General features: G+C 31.3%; 1 protein-coding gene across 1 annotated transcript; it reads left to right on the top strand.

The window, feature by feature from the left end:
- Window positions 1-20,678: 20,678 nt before the first annotated feature.
- LOC100246469 (serine/threonine-protein kinase-like protein CCR4) lies at window positions 20,679-23,317 on the top strand. The gene has a single exon (XM_002280028.5). It carries the CDS (start codon window positions 20,817-20,819, stop codon window positions 23,136-23,138), a length of 2,322 nt encoding a protein of 773 aa, XP_002280064.2. The 5' UTR covers window positions 20,679-20,816; the 3' UTR covers window positions 23,139-23,317.
- Window positions 23,318-24,066: the final 749 nt, after the last annotated feature.

The raw sequence follows: 24,066 nt of genomic DNA, 5'->3' as shown, positions 1-24,066 counted from the left end.
ATATATATATAAGTATTAAAGATATTAAATTTTTGAAGGGGAAAGTTGAAATGCAATCCCACATCGGAAGCAAATATCACCCAAAATGGTGAGAAGCGGCAAGCAGCACTCTTGTGACTAGCGCGTGCAGCGTGCTGGGCCTGCCTGTGACCCGGCCCACAAACCAATTTTAAGCAACACTCATGTGACCAGCGCGTGCGGCGTGTCAAAGCGGACTGTGACCTGGGCCCACAAACCAATTTTCTGAAAATTCTGTGAGGTGGCGCCGACATGCCTCGAAATGTCAAGAAATATCGCTCTATTGCTCATAAAGAATTGAATGAAAGAACCGCGTACAGAATAAGATATTAACAATTGGCCTTCAGTCACATGTCCTCGCGCGTGCCACTCACACACTTTCTAGGACAAATATTATTTAGTAAGAAAATACTATCATTTTCCATAATTTTCATTTTTTTTTCTATGGTACAACGTAATTGCTTGGTTCCAATAAAAAATAGTCACGACCAAACAAAAAAAAAAAAAATCATTTTATTAATATTTACCAAATAATACAAAAAAAAATTAAATGTTTAATTTAATTTTGTTAATTAAAAAATAGATTTCATTTAAAAAAATTTTTAAATAAAAAATTTCATTGAAGTGTAAATTACTTTTGTTATTCTCCACTTTACCACATAGTGAAAAAAAATTTGAATTTATATTAAAGGTTTTTCTATAATTTTATAAAATTAAATTTATATTAAATGTGCTTTTTTTAATAAAAACATTCCATAATTTTTATATTAGTCACTTATCGAAACTGTTTCAATAAATAACTAATATGAAAATTATTAAAGGTTTTTCCTTAAGAGACATTTTTAATATAAATTTAATTGTATAAAATTGTAAAAAATATCTCTTAAGAAAATATCTCTAGTATAAATTCATTTTTTTTTATTATGCAACTGATATAATATGAAAATAAACTTTTAATATAAATTTGATTTTATAAAATTATAAAAGGTGTCTTTTGAAGAGATTTTTTTTAATATAAATTCAAATTTTTTTAAGCTGTGTCAGTGACATAAAAATTATAAAATATGTCTTTTAAAGAGAAACCTTTAATGTAAATTTAATTTTTTTTAATATATATTATTGATATAAAAATGATAAAAATATGTTGTTTTAAGAGACATTTCTTAAAATGATAGAGTGTCGTGGATTTAGAAATATTTTTGTATTTTAAAAAATTAATCTTAAATTGACCGTACAATTATCAAAAATCCCCCAAAATGGTGAGAAGCGGCAACCAGCACTCATGTGACTAGCGCGTGCAGCGTTCTGGCCCTACGTGTGATCAGGGCCCACAAACCAATTTTAGGCAACACTCATGTGACCAGCGCGCGTGCGGCGTGTCAAATCGGACTGTGATCTGGGCCCACAAACCAAATTTCTGAATATTCTGTGAGGTGGCGCCGACACGCCTCGAAATTTCGAGAAATATCGCTCTATTGCCGATAAAGAATTGAATGAAGAAACGCGTACAGAATAAGATATTAACAATTGGCCTTCAGTCACATGTCCTCGCGCGTGCCACTCACACACTTTCTGGAACAAATGTTATTACTTATTAGTAAGAAAATATTATCATTTTCCATAATTTTCATTTTTTTTTTCTATGGTACAACGTAATTGCCTGGTTCCAATAAAAAAAAATGGTCACGACCAAACAAACAAACAAAAAAAAAATCTTATTTTATTAATATTTACCAAATAATACAATTTTTTTTTAATGTGTAATTTACTTTTGTTAATTAAAAAAATAGATTTCATTTAAATTTTTTTTAAATAAAAAATTATGACTAGACTAAAGAGTGATGAAATGTACACGTCATATTTATTTTGAATAATTTTCTTAAAAAAATATTTTTTTATAACTTGTTCTAAAAAGTGTTCCCACTTAGAAAGTATCAAATTATGATATTGATCATATGATTGTATAAAGATGAAAATGACTTACCATATTGATCACACTGCTTTTTGTTTACATTTCTAATGAACCATTCATATGGGTCACATTATTTAGGATTACTTTACCACATGCTTTATATATTATATATACATTTTATGTGTGAACCAATTTAAATCAAATTAAATAAATTGACTTTTGTCTTATGAGAAACAATCAACGTGTGTCATTAACCTTTCCCAATGCATCTTTCTCCATTTTTTAGGAATCCTCTTTCCCACGTCTAATTAAATGTGGGTATTATGTATTTTTTTTTTGAACTTTTTTTTATTGATTTATTCCATATGAAATTTTAAACACACATTGAAACCTCCTACCATCTCAAATGGTTTAAGTTTAAAATTTGTTTATATGTATATATAACGAGAAAATTTGAATTTGATTAATTTAACTTATAATATTGTGGAACGATTAGAAAATTATAAAAATGAAACCACTCATTTTGAACAATAAAGAGTGATCAATCAAGTCAATGAATTTTGCAACAAGTCTTATAAAGAGTTTTAAGAACTATCAATAATTGTTTGAATAAGGAATTATATTTACGTACTATCAGTGCTAATATTGATATGTTTGAGTTTATGAAAGAAATATAAATAATTGATTAGTCTTTGCTATCGTAGGCATTATTTTTTCCTTTTCAAAAAGGAATTAATAAATATTCATGAAAACTGAATCGGCGAAATTAGTATTATTATTTGTGATTACATTTAATAATATAATACAGAAGTAAAGATCGTAAATATTGGTATCATACTTCAAGTAGGACATAACATTGCCCGTATTTATGGTCATGATGAAGTAATGGTAGGTGAATGAGTTGAATTTGAAAAAGGTACAAATACAATATGCATTGCTTTGAATATATACATGGTTGTTGAGGGAAAAGACAGGTGGTCATGCACATTGATGGTATTAAAGAAGTTTGGCAAGCAAAGAATGGATCGTTTCAACATCAATCCTTTGTTCCTTTCACACTAATTCTTGTATAGATTAATTCATTGGCAATTCCAAAGATGTCACTGACAGTTTGTATGCCAGTTCCCAAAACTTTGCTCTCTTAGGAACCAACCTTTTGGCATAGCCATTTGTAACGTGTCTTCAATCTAAAGCCAAGCACAAGCAGTTGGGTAGATAGATCTCTAAAAGAGTGGCTATTCTAAAGTATGTTTCACATCATCTAGAATCATTCATGGGGCTCTCATAAATCTTTATTTGTATGCTTTTGATAGCAATTTTCTATAGGTCGGTGTGGGGTTGAATTTGGATTTGAGGATTTGTATGTCATCCCCAAATGTCAACCCTAAAATTCAAATTCCTTGACAATTATTTTTATGGTTGATATAGTTTGAGAAAAAAAAAATGTGGGAGAGGAAATGAGAAGGAATTCTTTAACAACTATTTTTGTGGCCGATGTAGTTTGGAGAAAAAAAAAAATGAGAGGAAATGTGAAGAGAACGAGAAAGGAAAGAAATTCAGACAGAATAAGATAGGTAAAAGTAAGATATTAACGATCAATGTTTATCCTAAAATTATGTTTATCATAACTCTATTTACTTGAATTAAGAAACATTTATCCCATGGTGTCAATAAATCGGAGATGATTTGAATGAGTGACGAGCATTTCTTAATACTTAAAAACATTTTTTTCCAAAGTATTTTCCTTATAATAATTATTCATTGAAACATGTAGAAAATTCTAACTTCATTATTACTTTGTCAAAGCATTCAAATGAAATGTAGATGTCATTATATATTTAAAGAAATTGTAATATTAAAAAATAAGAATATTTAAAGTAATGTAATGTTGTAAGATGTGAATATTCTATTTGGGTTTTATTTGAAAACCATTTCCATATAATTGAGAAAACAACCAAAAAGTCAAAGTCTTGTCTAGGAGATTGCTCCATTTTCAATTGGTTGTTCATGGAAAAAGACAAAAAAAACTAGTTGAAGCTTTCATAATCACTAAATTAAACAACTTTCCCATGCAAAAGATCAAAATTCAAATACTCACGCTTTCTCACCTGTCTTATATGTTTCCATTGAGAATGCCAAGGTGCCATGAATTTTGGCAATCTAAAAACTTAAATACATAGTTGGGTAGGTAGCAAGAAGAACATTCTAAAGTCGTGGTTGATTGATATCCCTTGGGAGTAAGCAAATTGGTATGTGGTTCCTAATGAATTTGAGGTTGAATTAGGGTTGGGAAAGTTGGGAGAATTGAAATTGCATACAAGGTTCTTAACAAATCATATCATAAATGTACATGGTCTATAAAGCAAATCGAAGATTCCTACCCTAATGAAATCATTTAATTTGGAAAAGGATTTAGAATGATAAGTCTTAATTGCTCACCACAATGGAAAAGGTACTTTAAAAGACCTTGTATAAGAAATTTTGAGCTTTATTAACTCAAAAACTCAAGAAGTCTTGTCCAAAATTTTAAATTCTTGGTGCCAAATATTAGGTTTTTTTTAACTAATATTTTAATAATACTTTTGAAAGGAAAATAATAGCATAAAAAAATAGGCATTGATCGTGTTTGTCATACAATTAGGTGAATCATACCCTAACTAATTTAAATTAATGAATCACGATTCCTATCACAAATAGGGATGATAAAAGGACAGGTTACCGTCATCCTAACTCGTCTCGTTTATTCAAAATAACTTTCATCTTTATCTCACTTAAAAAATTAAATGAGATAGGGTGGATGAGATAGATATGCAAATTTCTCATACCCCCTTTCAAGGGTATCAATACCATCACATGAATTGCAAATACATGAATGTGATGTACCAAAAAATTTGTTGTTCCTAATCGAATAGGCAATAAAACTACTTTGCCTAATCAATTTATTTAAATTTCAAACTTATCACATTAAAAATAGGGTAGAATGGATACCCAAAAAAACTCATCAAATTACCATCTCTAATCACAAAGTCAAATTAAGAAATTAATCCCTATATTATAACATACTTTGAAATTGGATGCAAATCATATCTACCTATTACTAAATTACATCATGCATGGTGTTATTGTTTTTTTAATCTTAATTGGCCTATCAATGAATATATGTTGATGACCCAATGTTATGCCAAACAATCATTAAGGAAAAAAATTACTAGAACTACCAAATCTAAATTTTATTTTTCATAATTATGTGTTTGGGGAAGTGATTAGCATATGTTGTTGTTAAAGAAAAAAAATTAAATATATATTTTTTTAATTTTCTTATAAACTTTATTAATGGAGGCATTAGAATGAAGATATAAAGCCATGGCATTTATAAAATAATAAAATACTATTTTGTATAGATTGGACTTTGGCATGCGCAAAGCCAAAAGTGGGCAGACCAATTTTCCCATAAAAGAAAGAATCACTAAGTCAAATATTGTGCCTTGGTCTTTCTTGGTAATGAGTAATTAATCAACCTTAATAGAGAAATTTCCCTGTCAAAAGAACAAAGCTTCACGTGGATCAATTCAACAATCATGCTTTCTCACTTTTTTTGGTACGTCTCCTTTGACAATTTTGCCCTACGGGGTTCCATTGATTCTACACCAACTTCTGCAAATTAAGTCATTTTCCACACATATTTTGAATCAAAGCCAACCACATGCCTCACATTATTTAGAATCCTTCATCTATAGATGTTTGGTAGAAAAAAGAAGAAAATAAATTCAAATTCAGTATTTTTTTTCTTTTATTATTATTATTTTTTTCCTCTTTTATTTTATATAAACTTAAAAAATAATTTAAAATATTTTTATGATAAATCAAATAAAAAATGGTAACTATCAATTGAACAAACTTTGGAAGAGACTGATTTTGGAAATCAACAAAAAAGCAATGGTAACTATCAATTGGCAAGAAACTAAGTTAAAAGAATTATCAGACAACCAAACAAGTAAGGATATGTTGATATTACAACATTTGCCTTGATAGCAAACGATGTATCATGAACATTATTAATATTTAATTACTCTTGATTTATGGAAATATTGACTAGAGCATATCCTAATTTATGTATCTCCTATGATTCTTTGTCCTATCATTGTGTATCTTATCATTTTGTGTGTCATGTGTCTTCATTTTTATTTATTTTTCTCCTTAATAGATTTTGCCCATTAAGTAACAATATTTTATTTATTTATGGATAACTTCATAGGTTAACATGATATTTTAATGTCACCCTATGATAGGTTTTAGATTTTCATTACATGCTTAATATATATTTTTAATGAATATCTAATAATCAGTTAAGTCTAAATTATTTTCATTTATAACAATTTGTTATCAAGAAATTCAATAATTAGCTCATAAAATTATATATCATTACAAGGTATGTATATATATCTATATATATATATATATCATATATATAGATAAATACTTTTGGGCTACATTTGGTTGACGGGATAAGATAAGATAAAATATGTATATTTTAGGATATCATATCCCATTGGATAAGATATGCATATCCTACGATATAATTTCCAATGAGATATGATATCTTTGGATATATATATCTTATGAACATAATATTTTAAGGTATCATATCCAATGAGATATGTTATATCATATTTATATTTAATTTGTGAAATGAATAAGAAAATAATATGAAATGCATACAATTTTCAATGTTTAAAATAAAAATTATATCACATTCAAATATTTTCTATTTAAAAAAAATGAAAATTTTGTTATGTTTAACAATATTCATAATTAAAATATTTAAACTTTACAAATAAATTTTTTTTATATTATGTTATTTAATATATAAAAACTATATATATATATATATATATATATTATATTAATATTATTTTATAGACAATTTTTTAGTTTTTCTTTTTTAATCATAAAATTAATTTATAATAAAAAAATTATTTTGTAAAATGAGTATATTAAAAAATAAAAAATTGATAAAAAAAATGAATTATTGATACATGGGATATATATATCCCATATTTTACCATGAGATTAACATTGTTGAGATATTAAGAATGTTTTCCTTATATCATTCTTTCCTTATATCATTCAGTGTTGAGATATTATGAATGTTGAGATATTAGGACATTAGTTGTTCTTTCCTTATATCATTCTTTTCTTGTATCATTCTTTCTCATTCTTAGAATGTTGATTACCCTCTATATATACTCTGTACATGAACGAATGAAAGAATGAATGAAAAAACTATCATTTATCAATTTGAAGATGGTATCAGAGCCATGGAACTGAAATCCTAGATATTTTGTTGCTATGGTAGTCTGACAGCGATCAACCATCCTAAGACAAGCCCTAATATTGATAAGTCAACCTTCAAATGCACTCACTACAATAAGACTGATCCCACTAGTCTGGATATCCCACAATTTCAACGCAACGACTCTTGGTATGACTAGGAAAACAATGAGGAACCGATGGTTTGAACCATGGACCTTTAGATCATTTTTAGGCTATCACCACTTTGTTATTAATGATAATAATCGTGATCAACGGAAAAAGGATTCTAAGAAAACCTCGACTGCAACTGTTGCCGAAATAAAAAAATAGGCTAATGTTGCGAGAAATCCTCTGCATTGGTAGCCACTACAGATTATGGTGGTAAGTTTTTAAATACTTCTACACCTATTATTAATAGTGCATGGATAATTGATTCTGGTGCTATAGATCATATGACTTTTGATTCTAGACAGGTTTTACCCCTTAGACATTCCTCACAAAAAATTGTTTCCACAGCCAACGGTAACACAACCCCAGTCATTGGGGAAGGATCCTTAACTCTGACTGATACTTTGAATTTGGATTCTGTTTTAGTTGTTCCATCTTTAGATTACAATCTTTTTTCAGTTTCTCAAATCATTGCAGCCTTATCTTGTATTATCATTTTTTGGCCTGAATTTTGTGTGATTAAGGACATCCAAACAAGATAGACGATTGGTTGTGGTATTAAGAGGGGAAAACTCTATTACTTGGACTTGCAGTCAAAGGATTCAAATAAGTTGAAACAAGCCTTGATGGTAGATGGATCCGAGGGGGAGAAGAAAAAATCTGAAATTTGGTTATGACATCAACGTTTGAGACATACTTCCTTTGGTTATTTAAAAAAAATTGTTTCCTAGTTTGTTTGCAAAGAGTGATATTTCTGGTTTTCGTTGTGATATTTGTGAATTGGCTAAAAGCCATCGTGCTTCGTTTCCGTTAATTTTGAATAAAAGTTCGCTTCCTTTTATGGTTATACATTCTGATGTTTGGGGCCCATCCAAAGTCCCAACTTTAAGTGACTCACGTTGGTTTGTTACTTTTATCGATGATTGTACCAGAATAACCTGATTATGCTTTATGAATTCCAAAGATGAAGTGAACTTGTTGTTTCAAAATTTTCATAAAATGATTGAAACTCAATACAATGCAAAGGTTCGGGTTCTGCGTAGTGATAATGGTGGAGAATATCAGAGTTCTGATCTTCAAAAGTATTTGGAAGGACATGACATCATTCATCAGACTACTTGTTCCAATACACCCCAACAAAATGGAGTCGCTGAACGGAAAAATTAGCACTTGTTAGAGGTTGTTCGTGCTTCCTTGATAGTAGCAAAAATACCGATATCTTATTGGGGAGAAGCAATCACATCTGCCGCATACTTGATCAATCGGGTACCTTCCAACTCAATTGACTTCCAAACACCTCTCCAAGCTCTTGCTAATGTCGTAGTTGCCCCAACCATCACAAATCTACCTCGTGTTTTTGGTTGCGTGGCATTTGTGCATCTACACAAACACCAACACACCAAGTTAACTTCCCGTGCATTGCAATGTGTGTTTGTTGGATATGTATTGAACAAAAAGGGATATCGATGTTACCATCCTCCAACTCGATGAATGTTTATTACAATGGATGTGGTGTTTCATGAAGATTCGATGTATTTTTCATCTGAGTCTGAACTTCAGGGGGAGTACCATAAGGAAATTCAAACTCTCGATTATGATTATCATATCTCTAAGGAGGATGAATTTGGCCAATCTGAACTAATGAACCAGGAAGCGGGTGAATTGGATATGAATGGTACAACTCTAGAACCAAGTTGTAATGACCACCCAAAAACTGAAGAAGTGATAGAAAAGGGAAGAGACAGTACAATTGAACCATCTGAACAATTTGGGTCTGAAGATGCCTTCATTGAAATACCAAACCAATCGTCGTCTGCTAAGGGTGTTCTTAATTTAGAACCTGATCCATTCATGAAACGGTTACCACACCGTCATAATAGAGGTATTCATAAACCCACATATGAATCTGAATTGTCTACCAAAGTCAAATATCCTATGAGCAACTATGTGTCTAACCATCGTTTGTCTGAATCAAATAAGTCATTTGTAAATCAATTATCTACTGTAGCTATTCCTAACAATGTGCAGGAAGCCTTAGCTGATCCAAGGTGGAAAGCAACCATGAATGAAGAGATGAAATCATTATAGAAGAATGAAACATGGGAACTCGTAGAATGTCCACCAGGAAAGAAGCCAGTTGGGTGTCGTTGGATCTATACTGTGAAGTACAAGGCAGATGGTAGTATTGAACGATTTAAAGCAAGACTGGTAGTAAAAGGGTACACTCAAACTTATGGAATTGACTACACAGAGACATTTGCACCTATAGCTAAGATCAACACAGTTCAAGTATTACTGTCTTTAGCCGCAAACCTAGATTAGTCATTACAACAATTCGATGTGAAAAATGTCTTTTTACATGGCGAGTTATCTAAAGAAGTATATATGAATCTTCCACCAAGATGCATGGTGTTAGAAAAGCAATGTCAAAAGGTGTGTAAATTGAAGAAGTCATTATATGGGTTGAAGCAATCCCTGAGAGCATGGTTTGGAAGGTTCACAAAGTCAATGAGAGCTTTTGGCTATCGTCAAAGTAACTCAGATCGCACTTTGTTTCTGAAAAAACAACATGGTAAGATTACGACGCTCATCGTATATGTGGATGACATGGTAGTTACAGGAAATGATCCTGAAGAAAGAAAAGCTCTGCAGAATTATCTATCTAGAGAATTCGAAATGAAAAATCTAGGTCCTCTGAAATACTTTCTTGGGATTGAAGTTTCTCGATCAAGTGGGAATTTTTCTGTCTCAAAGAAAGTATGTCTTAGATCTTTTACAAGAGACTGGAATGTCAGGATGTCAACCTGTTAATACACTAGTAGAAGAAGGTCTAAAATTATGTGTTGAGCCTAATCAAGTATCAACCGATAAGGGAAGATACTAGAGACTTGTGGGAAGATTAATGTACTTAGCTCATACAAGACCAGATCTTGCTTATGCATTGAGTGTAGTGAGTCAATACATGCATAATCCTAGAGAGCAACATATGAATGCAGTCATGCGTATTTTGAGGTATTTGAAGAATGCTCCTAGGAAGAGAATTTTGTTCGCTAAAAATGTTGATCATTAGAGTATAGAAGTTTATACTGATGTTGATTGGGCCGGTGAAGTGGATGATAGGCGATCTACATCTGGTTACTTTACCTTTGTAGGTGGCAATCTTGTGACATGGAAAAGTAAGAAGCAGAACGTTGTCGCTTGTTCAAGTGCAAAAACAGAATTTAGAGGTATGACTCTAGGACTTTGTGAGGCATTATGGCTAAGACTCCTCTTATAGGATTTAGGTTACCTATCTAGACAACCAATCCGATTGTTTTGTGACAATAAAGTCGCATGTAACATTGCTCATAATCCAGTACAACATGATTGTACAAAGCATGTCGAGGTGGATAGATTCTTCATTAAGGAAAAGTTGGATGATAAGATTGTGGAATTGCCTAAGATTCGATCAGAAGATCAATTGGCCGATATTCTCACCAAAGTTGTCTCAAGTCAAGTGTTCTCAAAATTTTTAGACAAGTTGGGCATGTGTGACATCTATGCACCAACTTGAGGGGGAATGTTGAGATATTAGGAATGCTTTCCTTATATCATTATTTCTTTATATGATTCAATGTTGAGATATTAAGAATGTTTAGATATTAAGAATGTTGAGATATTAGGAAAGTTGAAATATTAGGATATTAGTTGTTCTTTCCTTATATCATTCTTTCCTTGTATCATTCTTTTCCATTCTTAGAATGGTGATTACCCTCTATATATACTCTGTACATGAACGAATGAAAGAATGAATGAAAAAACTATCATTTATCAATTTGAAAAAACATATCCCATGTGAAAATGATGAAAAAAAAAGGGTGGATGATATATCCCACCACTTATTATATCCTATGTTTGGTTGAACATAAAATAGGATAAGTGATGAAAATATCAGTTTTTAGGAATGTATCAGTTATTTGATTTTAAAAATATATCGGGATATATCGAAAAATATCGGTGAGATAAATATTGATCAAAATTTATGAAAACACTAGAAAAAAACTTGAAAAATGATATAAGAAATAATAACAGACATATTAAGGTTGTTTTGTTGAAGAAATTGATATATACATAATATAATTTATAATATTCAACAATAATATTTATAACTTGAAGATATATTTTATACATATCTATTTAATTTATATATATACAATGACATTATAAACGTTTTTTATTAAAATATTGATAATATTATTATTAATTTATATTTATTTTGTATTTAGTTATTATAGAAAATACATGATAATTAAAATTAATTTATTTATAATAATTTGATTCTAATTAATTTGTGATATTTATATACAGAAAAAACATATATTAATTTATAAAAGTATTAAGACATTAAAATTTTGAAGGTGAAAATTGAAATGCAATCCCACATCGGAATCAAATAGCACCCAAAACAGTGACAAGCGGCAAGCAGCGCTCATGCGACCAGCGCGTGCAGCGTGCTGGGCCAGACGGCGGTGGTCAAATCTGCCTGTGACCAGGGCCCACCAACCAAATTTAAGCAACACTCATGTGACCAGCGCGTGCGACGTGTAAAAGGAGACTGTGACTGGGCCCCGCAAACCAAATTTCTGAAAATCAGAAGGTAAAAATCGGTGACGTGGCGCCGACATGCCTTATAATAAATTATTTTTTTATGACTTGTTCTAAAAGGTGTTCCCACTTAGAAAGTATCAAATTATGATATTGACCATATGATTGTATAAAGTTGAAAATGACTTTTCCATATGCTTTATATTTTATATATACATTTTATGTGTGAACCAATTTAAATCAAACTAAATAAATTGACTTTTGTCTTATGAGAAACATTAATCAATATGTGTCATTAACATTTCCCAATGCATGTTTCTCTACTTTTGAGGAATCCTCTTTCCCACATCTAATTAAATGTGGGTTATTTTATTATTATTATTGAAAAAGGATTAGTAAGATGACAAAATATTTGAATTATTTTCTTTTCTATTTTTCTTTTTCTTTGTTAATATAATATTTTATGTGATCATCCAAAGCATTTTTATACATCTTTTAGGCTATGTTTGTTCTCAAAAAATTCGAAGCAAAATATGAGGAAAAAAAATAGAGAGGAAAAGTGTAAGGAAAAAAAATTAATTCAATAATTTTTTTTTTTTTTATGTTTCTTCAAAGTAATTTTACTTATTTCATTTTATTATATAAAGATTAAATAATTTTAAAATATATAAATTTTAATTATATTTGATTTTCTTTTGTATTTTTAATAGTAAAAGCAACCATGAAAAAATCATTTTTCTTAATACTTTTTTTTTTGTTTTTACTTTCCAAGGACGAAACAAAGTCTTTAGATTTATAATAAGATCTTATTTCTTTCTCTTTAATTTTGGTAGTTTACAATCTTCTAACCAAAATGCATGGCTAAAAAACAACATTTCCTCAAAGCATTTTGTATTTTTTATGTACTTTTTTTTTATTAATTTATTCTATATGAAATTTTAAACACTAGAACCTCCAACCATCTGAAAAAGTTTATTCGAGAAAAATTAAATTTGATTAATTCAACTTATAATACTTTGAAATAACTAGAAAATTATAAAAATGAAACCACTTATTTTGAACAACAAAGAGCGATTAATTAAGTTTGGCACCAAACTTTGCAACAGGCCTTATAAGGAGTTTTAGCAATTATCAATAGTTGTTTGAATAAAGAATTATATTTACGTATCATTGCTGCTAATATTGATATGCTTATGTCAATGAAAAAAATAAGAAATAATTGATTAGTCTTTATTAGTGTAGGCATTATTTTTTTTCTTTTCAAAAAATAATTAATAAATATTCATGGAAACTATTAGAGCCAATGAAATTAATATTATTATCCGTGAACGCATTAAATAATATATAATAGAAAAGTAAAGATTGTAAATATTAGTACTGTACATCAAATAGGTTATGTAATAGATACAGGTGAATGATATATATACACGTATATGTATATGTATATATGTATACATATATGTATATGTATATGTACATGTATATGGGGTTGTTGAGGTGAAAGACAGGTGGCCATGTACATTGATAGTCATTAAAGAAGTTTGGCAAGCAAAGAATGGATCATTTCAACATCAATCCTTTGTTCCTTTCACACTAATTCTTGTATATATTAAGATGTCACTGGCATTTTGCATGCCAGTTCCCAAAACTTTGCTCTCTTAGGAACCAACCTTTTGGCATAGCCATTTGTACCATGTCTTCAATCTAAAGCCAGGCACATGCAGTTGGGTAGATAGATCTATAAAAGAGTGGCAATTCTAAAGTATGTTTCACATCATCTAGAATCATTCATGGGGCTCCCATAATTCTTTATTTGTATGCTTATGATAGCAATTTTCAATAGGTCGGTGTGGGCCGGGGTTGAATTTGAGGATTTGAATTTCAACCCTTGAATTCAAATTCTTTGACAACTATTTTTATGGCTGATATAGTTCGAGAAAAAAAGTGGGAGAGGAAAGGAGAAGCAAACAAGGAAACAAATTCACGATAAAATAAGACATTAACTACCAATATTTACCCTTAAATTATGTGTATCATAATTCTATTTACTTGAATTCAAAAACATTTATCTCGTAAAATCAATAAATTGGAGATGATTTGAAAGAGTTATAAACATTTCTTAATACTTCAAAATGTTTTTTTTAGTACCGAAAACACTTTCCTTATAATAATTATTCATTGAAAAATGTAGAAAATTCTAAATCATAATTACTTTGTGAAAGCATTCAAATGAAATGTAAATGTCATTGTATATTTAAAGAAATTATAATATTGAAAAATAAGAATATTTAAAGTAACGTAATGTTCTAAGGTGTGAGTGTTCTACTTGGATTCTATTTGAAAACCATTTCCATATAATTGAAAAGACAACCAAAAAGTCAAAGTTTTGTCTAGGAGATTGTTCCATTTTCAATTGGTTGTTCATGGGAAAAGACAAAAATGCTAGTTGAAGCTTTCATCATCATTAAACAACTTTCCCATGCAAAAGATCAAATTTCAAATGAATCAAAATTTAAATACTCATGCTTTCTCACCCTTCTTATATGTTTCCATTGAGAATGCCTAAGGTGCCATGAATTTTATGGCAATCTAGAAACTTAAATGCATAGTTGGGTAGGTAGCAAGAAGAACATTCTAAAGTCATGGTCGTTTCGTATTCTTTGGGAGCAAGCAAATTAGGGTTGGGAAAGTTGGGGGAATTGAAATTGCATAGAAGGTTCTTAACAAATCATATGGTAATGGTACATGGTCTATAAACCAAATAGAAGATTCCTACCCTAATGAAATCATTTAATTTGGAAAAGGATTTAGAATAATAAGTTTTAATTGCTCATTACAATGGAAACAGTACTTTAGAAAACCTTGTTTAAGAGATTTTGAGCTTTATTATTAACTTAGAAACTTGAGAAATCTTGTCCAAATTTTTAAATTTTTGGTGCAAAATATTGGGTTTTTTTCAACTAATATTTTAACAATACTTTTAAAAGGAAAATGATAGCATTAAAAAAAAATTAGGAATTGATAATGTTTGTCATACAATTAGTTGAATCATATATTAATTAATTTAAATTAATGAATAATGATTCCTACCAGAAATAGGGATTACAACGGGGCAAGTCACCCCCATCCCAACTTATTTTATTTATTTAAAATAATTTTCATCTCTGTCTCATTTAAAAAATTAAACGAGATGAGGTAGGTGGAATAAGTATGCGAATTTTTTTACTACCAGAAATAGGGATGGCAACGGGGCGAGTCACCCCCATCCCAACTTATTTTATTTATTCAAAATAATTTTCATCTCTGTCTCATTTAAAAAATAAAACAAGATGAGGTAGGTGGGATAAGTATGCGTAATTTTTATTTTTATTATTATTAGTATTATTAATTTTATTTATTCAAAATAATTTTCATCTCTATCTCATTTAAAAAATTAAACGAGATGAGGTAGGTGGGATAAGTATGCGAATTTTTTATTATTATTATTATTATATTATTATTATTATTATTATTATTATTATTATGATCAAAAATAGGAAAATAAAAATTAAATTTAATTAATTTTATATATAATCAAGACAAACTCGAACCCACCAAGAATCTGTTCCAAACTTGTCTTATGTTTTTTAAAAAATCCAAAATCAATTTATTTAAATTTAAAATTTGTCCCATTAGAAGTCAGGTAGGACAAGTACTTGAAAAAACTTGTTCCAATAACATCCCTAATCACAAAGTCAAATTAAGAAATTAATCCCTATATTATAACATACTTTGAAATTGGATGCAAATCATATATGTTAGAAAAATTGGGCTAATCCAACCTAAAGTAATCACCTGAGAGAGGGGGGGGGGGGGGGGTGAATAGGGTGATGGTCTTTTTTTGCAAATTTAAATTATATGAATGCAATAGACAACTATATGCAAATATATAATAAACCAATATAAAAATAATTACTTATAATGTAAAAGAGTAAGAAAGGGAGAATGCAAACACAAGATTTTTATGGTGGTTCAGCGCAACCCGACCCACATCCACTCTTCTCTACCTTCAATCCCAAGCTTAAATTTCCACTATTTCAAGGCTTCCAAACCAAGCTTTCAAGTTATACAATTGGATTATGGTTCTATTCCACTTTCTTGGACTTTTAACTCCAAACACCATTTTCAAACCTCAAGAGATACGTCACTCTTGAATAACCCCTCAAGTGATACCCCACACTTAAGAATCCTTAAATGATACCTCACACTTAGATTCTTCCTCTCAAATATTTACAAATGAATATAATAAATGATCTCACAAAATTCCAGTACAAAACTTTAAGGCTCAAATGATATAAGAAAACTAGGATTGAAAGGTGCACTAATGATATGCAAGTTTTAGAACAATGGTGTACTAAAAAATACTCTCCCAAAGCTTAAATATATTTAAGAAAAGTTTAGGAAGGTTAAGCACATGAAAAAATAAAGATTAAAGCCTTTTTATAGAAGAAAACGACCAAACTAGCCGTTGGGGGTTAGACCGGTCGAGCTGGAGGTCAACCAGTTGACTAGTTGTTAGCATTTAATGTTTGGTAGGTAACCGTTGGACCTCGACTGCCCCTTGATCAGACCTCGATCGGCTGAAGCTCAACTTCGACCGGTTGAGGTTCAACTTTAACTGGTTGAGTTTCAACCTTAACTAGTTAAACAATCACTCTGGAAGATAGATAAAGTTTTTTGTAACCCCTCGATTGGTTGAGGTGGGGGTCAACCGGTTCCTCATCCAATTCAATCGGTTGAGCCATTTTTGGCCCGAATATTCTCCTATGGTTATGGTAGTAGTTAGGGCCAAAATAGGTGAACTAAAAGTTTGAATTGGCTTATTCCATACCAGTTTAGGGCTGTGTATTCAATTTCGGGTATCGTTTTCTCGATGATCGTTGATAGTTCCTTAAAAAGGATTTTAAAACCATATTTACATCGATCATATATCGCATGCCATATAAAAAACTTTTCGCATCTTTTTTTCTCGCATGTAAACTAGTTGACATGAAACTCGCTAGCGTGGATCCCACAATGGGGAACCATCCTTTTCAATTTAAAACCTTTTAAACAAAATTAGAAAGCATTTGACACAAGGTTTTAGTTGAAAACATGAAATCATTCAATTTTAAAAAATTTAAAACAAAATAACTATTGGATGATTTTGATACATAAATAAAGGATGTAATGCATAAAAAACCTAGTGTACCAATAACCTTACAAAAAGATCCTATAAAGCTTAGGTCTTGAAAATAACTTCTCTTTAAGGCCTTTTTCTTCATATTGATTTCTCTTTTGCTTGATTTTATCTTTGTGATTGCCACATTGAAAATCTTCTTGTCTAATCACACTTAAAATATAATCATTAGTTTCAAACCTTATTTTGTTATCATCAAAATCGAGATTAACCAAACCTTGGTTTCACAATATCTACCTATTACTAAATTACATCATGCATGATGCAATTGTTTTTCTAATCTTAATTGGCCTATCAATAAATTATATGTTGATGACCCAATGTTATGTTAAACAATCATAAAGGAAAAAAATTACTAGAACTACCAAATCTAAATTTTATTTTTCATAATTATGTGTTTGGGGAAGTGATTAGCATATGTTGTTGTTAAAGAAAAAAAATTCAAAATTTTTTTTTTAATTTTCTTATAAACCTTATTAATGGAGGCATTAGAATGAAGATATAAAGCCATGGCATTTATAAAATAATAAAATACTATTTTGTATAGATTGGACTTTGGCAAAGCCAAAAGTGGGCGGACCAATTTTCCTATAAAAGAAAGAAGCACTAAGTCAAATATTATGTCTTGGTCTTTCTTGGTAATGAGTAATTAATCAACCTTAATATAGAAATTTACCATGCAAAAGAACAAAGTTTCACATGGACCAATTCAACAATCATGCTTTCTTACCTTTTTGGTACGTCTCCTTTGACAATTTTGCCTGTGGGTTCCATTGATTCTACACCAACTTGTGCAAATAAAGCTCATTTGCCACACAAATTTTGAATCAAAGCCTACCACATGCCTCGTATCATTTAGAATAATTCATTTATAGATGTTTGGTAGAAAAAAAATAAGAAAAAAAATTCAAATTCAATATTTATTTTTTCTTTTATTATTTTATAGTTTTTCCTCTTTTATTTTGTATGAACTTAAAAATTAATTTTTAATATTTTTATAATAAATCAAATAACAAATGGAAAATAAAAACTAACCCAATAAAATCCTTTTATTTGGAAACAAATAAAAACTCTTAAATCCACATTAATATATAGAGAAAAGAGGAAAAAATTCCCACAAATTTCAATCTAAAATGCTTTAAAAAAAATGTATTAATTTTAAAAATGAATCTTCTAGAAGAGTGTATATTTATTTAAAAGAAAATAATCACATAAAAAAGTAAGACCTTGGTGACCTTTGTTTGCATTCCAATTAGGTGTACCATAATCTAATGACTCAAATTAAGAAAATCTCTCCCAAGTCATGAAACTACTTATATTAAAATGTTACATATTTGAAACTAGGTGCACATCCCATCTCTCTCTCTCTCTCTCTCTCTCTCTCTCTCTCTCTCTCTCTATATATATATATATATATATATATATATATATATATATATATATATATATATATATTATTGTTTTGGCTTAATATGTTGTGATTATTGAGAACATGTGAGGACAAGTAAATATGGATAGATTTTTTCAATATGAAAAAGGACCACCATGTTGGTTTTTGTCTTCTACTAAGCTTGGTTCCCTTTGGACTTGGTCTGGGAATCAATTGATTATTCATAGATGAAAGAGACAAGGGAATACAATAAGGTTTCAAAACAATTTCCAGTCCCATTTTTTTTTTCTAAGAATAAAAATGATGGGCATTGTTTAATTTGTTGGACAGTGAAATGAGTATGAGTTTTTTACTTTTAAAGATATAAAAGTGAAAATAATCCAAAAATAAAAAAGTACAAAAAAGCATTTTTAAAAATGAGTTTTCCATAAAAATTAAAACCTTATTACTACACATTTATTAAAGTAGGATCATAATTTAATTATGGCATGTTTGGGAATGATTATGGTAAAAATGTTTCTTTTAGTAGTGCTTTTATCAATAGCCGTAGGGTAGTGTTTTTTTTTTTTTTTTTTACTTAATTTCAAATAGGACTTAAAACTAAATAGTAATTAATAATGCTAAATATTAAGTTATTTTTTTCTAATATTTTATTTATATTAAGTATTAAAAAATAAAAAAAAACCAATATGTTATTTTTAACATTCAGAATAAATCAATTTAATATTTTTTATTCCGTTAAAAAATTTAAGAAATAAGTAATAAGTCAACAAAGAGTGAAAAAACAAACTATTTAAAATATGAAAATAAATTATTTTTAATAAAAAAAAATTTTTTAAAAAAAACATCAGCTAAATTTATGAAAAAAAAAAAATAACAGATATAACAAAGTGATTTTTGAAAGAGTACACATCAATAGTTAATCCAAGAATCATTTAATTTTCTACCTATTAAAAAATAATTTTTAAAACTTTTTTTAGCCTAATTTTTTTGGGAGTGTATATACTTTTAAATATTATAAACTATTTCTAACATTTTCATAATCACTAAAAAATAAGAAACTTTAAGAAATTAAAGTCCTAAGCCTCACATTAAAGCTTAAATATATTTGAAAATTTTGAAGTAAAAAATAAAATCATATTTTTAAAATATTTATAAAAAATTTATTGAATATTAAATAACTTCCCACAAAAGCCAAAATAAAGTTTTTACTATAAGTAACTTTTTTTTTTACTTTTATATTAATTGTTTTTTAAATCATAATTTTTTTAAATACCAATTAAAACCGTTTTCTATATTACTCAAAATGCAAAAATAAAAAATTTGAACAATAATGGAAAGCGAAGAAAGATTGCATTTGAGGTGGGTCATTATTGACTATGTCAAGCTAAATCTTTTGTTAATATTGGAAAAGGTTTTTTTTTTTTAAAAAAAAAAAAATCATAAAATGGATTAAAGATTTAAGTTTTTTTGGTGAAAAAGAATAAATTAAAATTTCAACGAATTAGGGATGGAAGAAATTGATGTTTGATGAAGCAACCCAGTCAAATGAGCTATGACTCTTTGTTCCACTCTAAGGTTTGACTCAAGTTACAAATACCAATTCAACACTAATATAATAGCCGAAATTTGAATTTCATTTGGGCTCATTTGGCTACAATCCCATCTATCAGCTTAGAATCAAGATTTGTAAGGTAGATGGTGATATTCAATTTTTGAAAAACACAGAAAAAAAAAAATCAAAAACATTGATTCGACCCTTAGACCGAGATAACTTATCTTATCGCACCTTAATTATATTATACTATCATATAAGTATAAATTTTTTAAAAAACACCCAAAAATTAAATAAATATAAAATAAAATAAAAATGTCAAGTGCGGGCGTGTGATTGTGATTAAGCCGATGGTTGAAGTTGGACCCGGCGTTTGTTTACCTCTCCTCTTGACCACACGTTCTAATGTTCGACCTGAGATGCTATAACCTCTTCAAATCCGACTTGGTCTTGGTCATCAAAAAATAGCTGTTTCCCCCAAACCGCGTTTCCTCTTTTGATTCTTCCTTTCCCCAAAAGCCCCACACCCCTTAAAAATCCCCCAGAACCCACATTAGATTCAATCAAACCAGCAGTACTGCCATCATCTTCTCTCTTCTTCTCTCTTCTCCCACCATGAGATTATCACTTCCACTGCTCAACAACACGGGTATCTTCTATGGCTTCTCCCTCTAAGTTCTTGCTTCTCCTCACCCTCTCTTGCCTCACTTGTCTTCCATTCATTTCTTCCCTCTCCTCTGTCTCAATATCTGAGACCTCTAACCAGACACTCATCTGTGCGTTACTGGAGTCCTCTCGTCTCAACTGTACTAGCTTTCCCACCGGAATTCAGATTCCCAGTGTTAATAGATCATTTTCCGGGATTGTGGCTGGAGACGGTTTCCAATGTGTTTTAAGTTTCCCCTCCGCTACAATCATGCTCTGCTATAGGTTCTCTGCTAATGGTACTAATATGCACTCTAAACGACTCTACTACAACGACTCAGCTCTCACTGAAGTTGCTGCAGGAAACACCCATGTTTGCGGCCTTGTCAATGGTACTAATATCCTTCACTGCTGGCAATGGCGAGGTTTCAATACCAGCGTACAGTCAGACTTTTCGGGTATTGCCGTGGGAGAGGGTTTCGTATGTGGGTTATCCAGCAGCGGAAGGATTACATGCATAGGAACTAATTCCAGTTCTAGTTCTACCATCCGCGATCGTGTGCCTAGTGGGAGCTTTCAGAAGGTTGCGGCAGGGTTCCGCCACGCTTGTGCCATCTATAGGAATCAAAGTTTGGTTTGTTGGGGAGAGACGGTTGGTGAGGAACCACAGGGTGAGTTCGTGTCACTGGCCTTGGGAGAGAATCGGAGCTGTGCTATGAGGGGGAATGGAACAGTTGTTTGTTGGGGGGAGAATGGTTTCAGTTTGCCGGAGAGTTTGCGAGAGACGGTTTTTATGACGATTGAAGCAAAGCGCAGTGTTTTCTGTGGAGTGGACCAATATAACTTTTCATTGCTGTGTTGGGGGAATGAGATCTTTGACTCAAATTCTATGGTTTTCCCGAAGGTATTGCCAGGCTCATGTACAAGCAGTGAATGTCCGAATGGTGTAGTGCCAGGTTCCGGCAGCATGTGTGGACGAGGACATATCTGCAACGCTTACCAGAACCGAACCTTGGTAGAAGGTCCATCACAACCTCCATCACCGCCTCCAGAAGTGCGGAACAGAAGTGGTTGGAATGATAAAATGGTCGCCTTTCTGGTGGTGGGGTGTGTTGGGTCGGCCTCGTTTTTGGCTGTCATTTGTTTCTTTCTATTCCGGTATTGCAAGGGTAGGGGATGCAGCAAGGTCCATGATTCGGGTCGTTTGGATGAGGCCGGGATGCCACCAGAGCACGGTCTAAGCCAACGACAGACAGTACAAGCTCAGCGGGCAGCACCTGTCTTAGAGAAGCGGCTGAGCCAGTTGGTTAGCTTAGGAAATGGGGGTCGCTTGGAGGAATTCTCTCTGCAAGAGCTACGCCAAGCTACAAATGATTTCTCACAGGAACACAGAATCGGAACAGGTAGCTTTGGCTGTGTCTACCGTGCCACCCTGGAGGATGGGAAAGAAGTTGCCATCAAGCGAGCTGAAGTATCAACTACTTCATCAAATGCAGTTGGCACCAGACGCCAGGAAGACAAGGACACTGCCTTCGTTAGTGAGCTAGATTCTCTGTCCCGACTCAATCATCGAAACCTTGTCCGACTATTAGGATATTGCGAAGACTACAATGAGAAGATACCAGCCTACGAGCGCATCCTAGTCTATGAGTACATGAACAATGGCACCCTCCATGACCATCTTCACAAGCTCCACAGCTCGCCTCTAATGTCATGGACCAACAGGCTCAGAGTGGCACTAGATGCGGCTAGGGGGATCGAGTACCTACACATGTATGCAGTCCCCCAAATCATACACCGTGATATCAAGTCATCAAACATATTGCTTGATGCGTCATTGACAGCCAAGGTTTCTGATTTTGGACTATCTCTGATGGGCCCTGAGGATGAGGATTCACACCTTTCTCTCCATGCCGCTGGCACAGTTGGCTACATGGATCCCGAGTACTATAGGCTTCAACAGTTGACCCCTAAGAGTGATGTGTATAGCTTTGGAGTACTACTGCTCGAGTTATTGTCAGGGCACAAAGCGATACATAAGAACGAGAATGGGGTGCCTAGAAATGTAGTGGATCTTGTTGTTCCCTACATTGTTCAAGATGAAATACACAGGGTGTTGGACCCCAATGTGCCTCCCCCAACCCCATATGAGATAGAGGCAGTTACATACATAGGGTACATAGCAGCAGATTGTGTAACGCTAGAAGGTAGGGACCGGCCATCAATGACTGATATTGTACATAGCCTGGAAAGAGCCCTGGCTGCATGTTTCACACCACCATCTCCAATACCCTCGCCGCCAATTTCGCGGTCCACAACTGGGTCTTTGACGTAGCCGTGCAGCCAAACGCTCAGCTGCCCCGTCCTCACCTAGAAAGCATACAATTTTGTTTATACATTCTCTTTTTCTTCTCCATTTGTTAATTGAAATTCATGGCAAAAGTGTAATGATATTGTACCTACCACAAAGAAAAAGAAACAAAATATGCTTCACAGCTCATGATTTTGACCCTCTCTGTCTTTCTATCAAATTCAGTTTTGTTTTTGTTCCTCAAGTGGGGTTGCCTCCCTATAACAGCAACCACCCAATTCATTTCCAAGATTTGACCTTTATTTGGCATTTGAACGTGCAGGTCTAAGCATCAAAATTTCCCAGGGTTGACCGCTACACCAATACTTGATGATTTAGCTCTAACCATGCAAATCTCTAAGGGGAATTTTAACTTGCACTAATCCATAAGCATTAATAAGAAGAGAGAAAAGTAGCATCTAATGTTTTAATCATAAGACAAAATGCATTATACATGTGCACTATGCCTTGTAAAAAGAACCCCAGCAAAGAATTCAATCAGAAATAACAACATTACTTTTCTAAACAAAATGGAAGTTGCTTCGAAAAGGATGAAAAATAAGTAATCAAAAAACAAAAAATTCCCAAAAAGATATGCAATTTAAATCAATATCTTAAATTCCTTAGTCGATGTTTGTGGTATGTTCTTGACAATATAAATAAATCTAATTCTAATATATTCATGTGTGATTGGGTGTGTGCATATTGTTTTAAACCTAAAACAGCATATATCATCAAACTTTGTCTTAGTATTTTCCCAAATTGCTAGCAATAGTGCATGAAAGAAGGTAAATGTAAGGTACTGGGAACTAATGTTAGGCTTAAGACAGATCTCAAGATCACGTGTATTAATTCTAACAATGAAGGATTAACTACCTAATTTTTGTGTCAAATTAGATAATAATGATAACAA

This window comes from Vitis vinifera, chromosome 18, assembly GCF_030704535.1.
Source record: "Vitis vinifera cultivar Pinot Noir 40024 chromosome 18, ASM3070453v1".
NCBI lineage: Eukaryota > Viridiplantae > Streptophyta > Magnoliopsida > Vitales > Vitaceae > Vitis > Vitis vinifera.
The sequence above is the reverse complement of the archived record's forward strand: the minus strand, read 5'-3'. Positions and strand labels throughout refer to the sequence as shown.